The 632-nt window shown below is 41.1% G+C and overlaps 1 protein-coding gene across 2 annotated transcripts in view; it reads right to left on the bottom strand.

The window, feature by feature from the left end:
- The window catches only part of LOC118341516 (porphobilinogen deaminase-like), a 10,557-nt gene that overhangs the window by 7,965 nt on the left and 1,960 nt on the right, over nt 1–632 (bottom strand). For both annotated transcript variants that reach the window (XM_035679782.1, XM_035679783.1), the window contains exons 2-3: nt 478–531; nt 59–131 (exon numbers count right to left, since the gene is read on the bottom strand). In XM_035679782.1, coding sequence (XP_035535675.1) covers nt 59–131; nt 478–531 — 127 coding nt within the window. The remainder of the gene's footprint in view (nt 1–58; nt 132–477; nt 532–632) is intronic.

The following is a 632-nucleotide window of genomic DNA, read 5'->3' as shown; positions in this document are numbered from 1 at the left end:
TTTGGCGACCCCTAGTGAGGGTCCTTCAACAGAAAATGAAGGTTGGGATGATCCTCACCTATTTCCAAGTGGATGTCCGGGTACAGTTCTTTCAACATGTCCGCAACACTGTCAGTCTGGATGCGAGCCAGCTGTAACAGAAGAACACAGCAGTGCTTGACTATAACTAAATTGTATTGATAGTTGATAGTGATAATTTCAAAAAATGAAAAAAAATTCACAAAGCCAGGGAGCATCAGATCAGTATGATGCTCACAGGCAGCTGGAGGAGGAACAGCTATCTTAAGAAGACATTGTTGAGCCAGAACTGTGTTATCTCTGAGAGAGGCGCTCCAGACGTCTGACTCTGAATCAGATAATTCACATTTAACTGACACCTAAGGCTTATGTTCACATTAAAATTGGAGACGGATATTTAAACCAGCACTCTGTGAAACATTTAAGTAATAAAAGTAAGTAATGATTGTCATACTGTACCTGGCTCTTGCGAGTTCCAATCCTGATGACCCGACTAACCTTGCCATTCCCATCCTGCCAGGACAAAAGAGTTTAAACATATAACATATAAAGATATTCATACTGACGTCCTCCCTGACACATACAAAAAAACACCTCTATGACTAGTCTACGTG

Source organism: Morone saxatilis, unplaced genomic scaffold (assembly GCF_004916995.1).
Source record: "Morone saxatilis isolate NCDOM2014 unplaced genomic scaffold, NCSU_SB_2.0 Contig8, whole genome shotgun sequence".
Taxonomy (NCBI): Eukaryota; Metazoa; Chordata; class Actinopteri; family Moronidae; genus Morone; species Morone saxatilis.
Note: the sequence above shows the minus strand (reverse complement) of the source record. Positions and strands in the feature narration are given on the sequence as shown.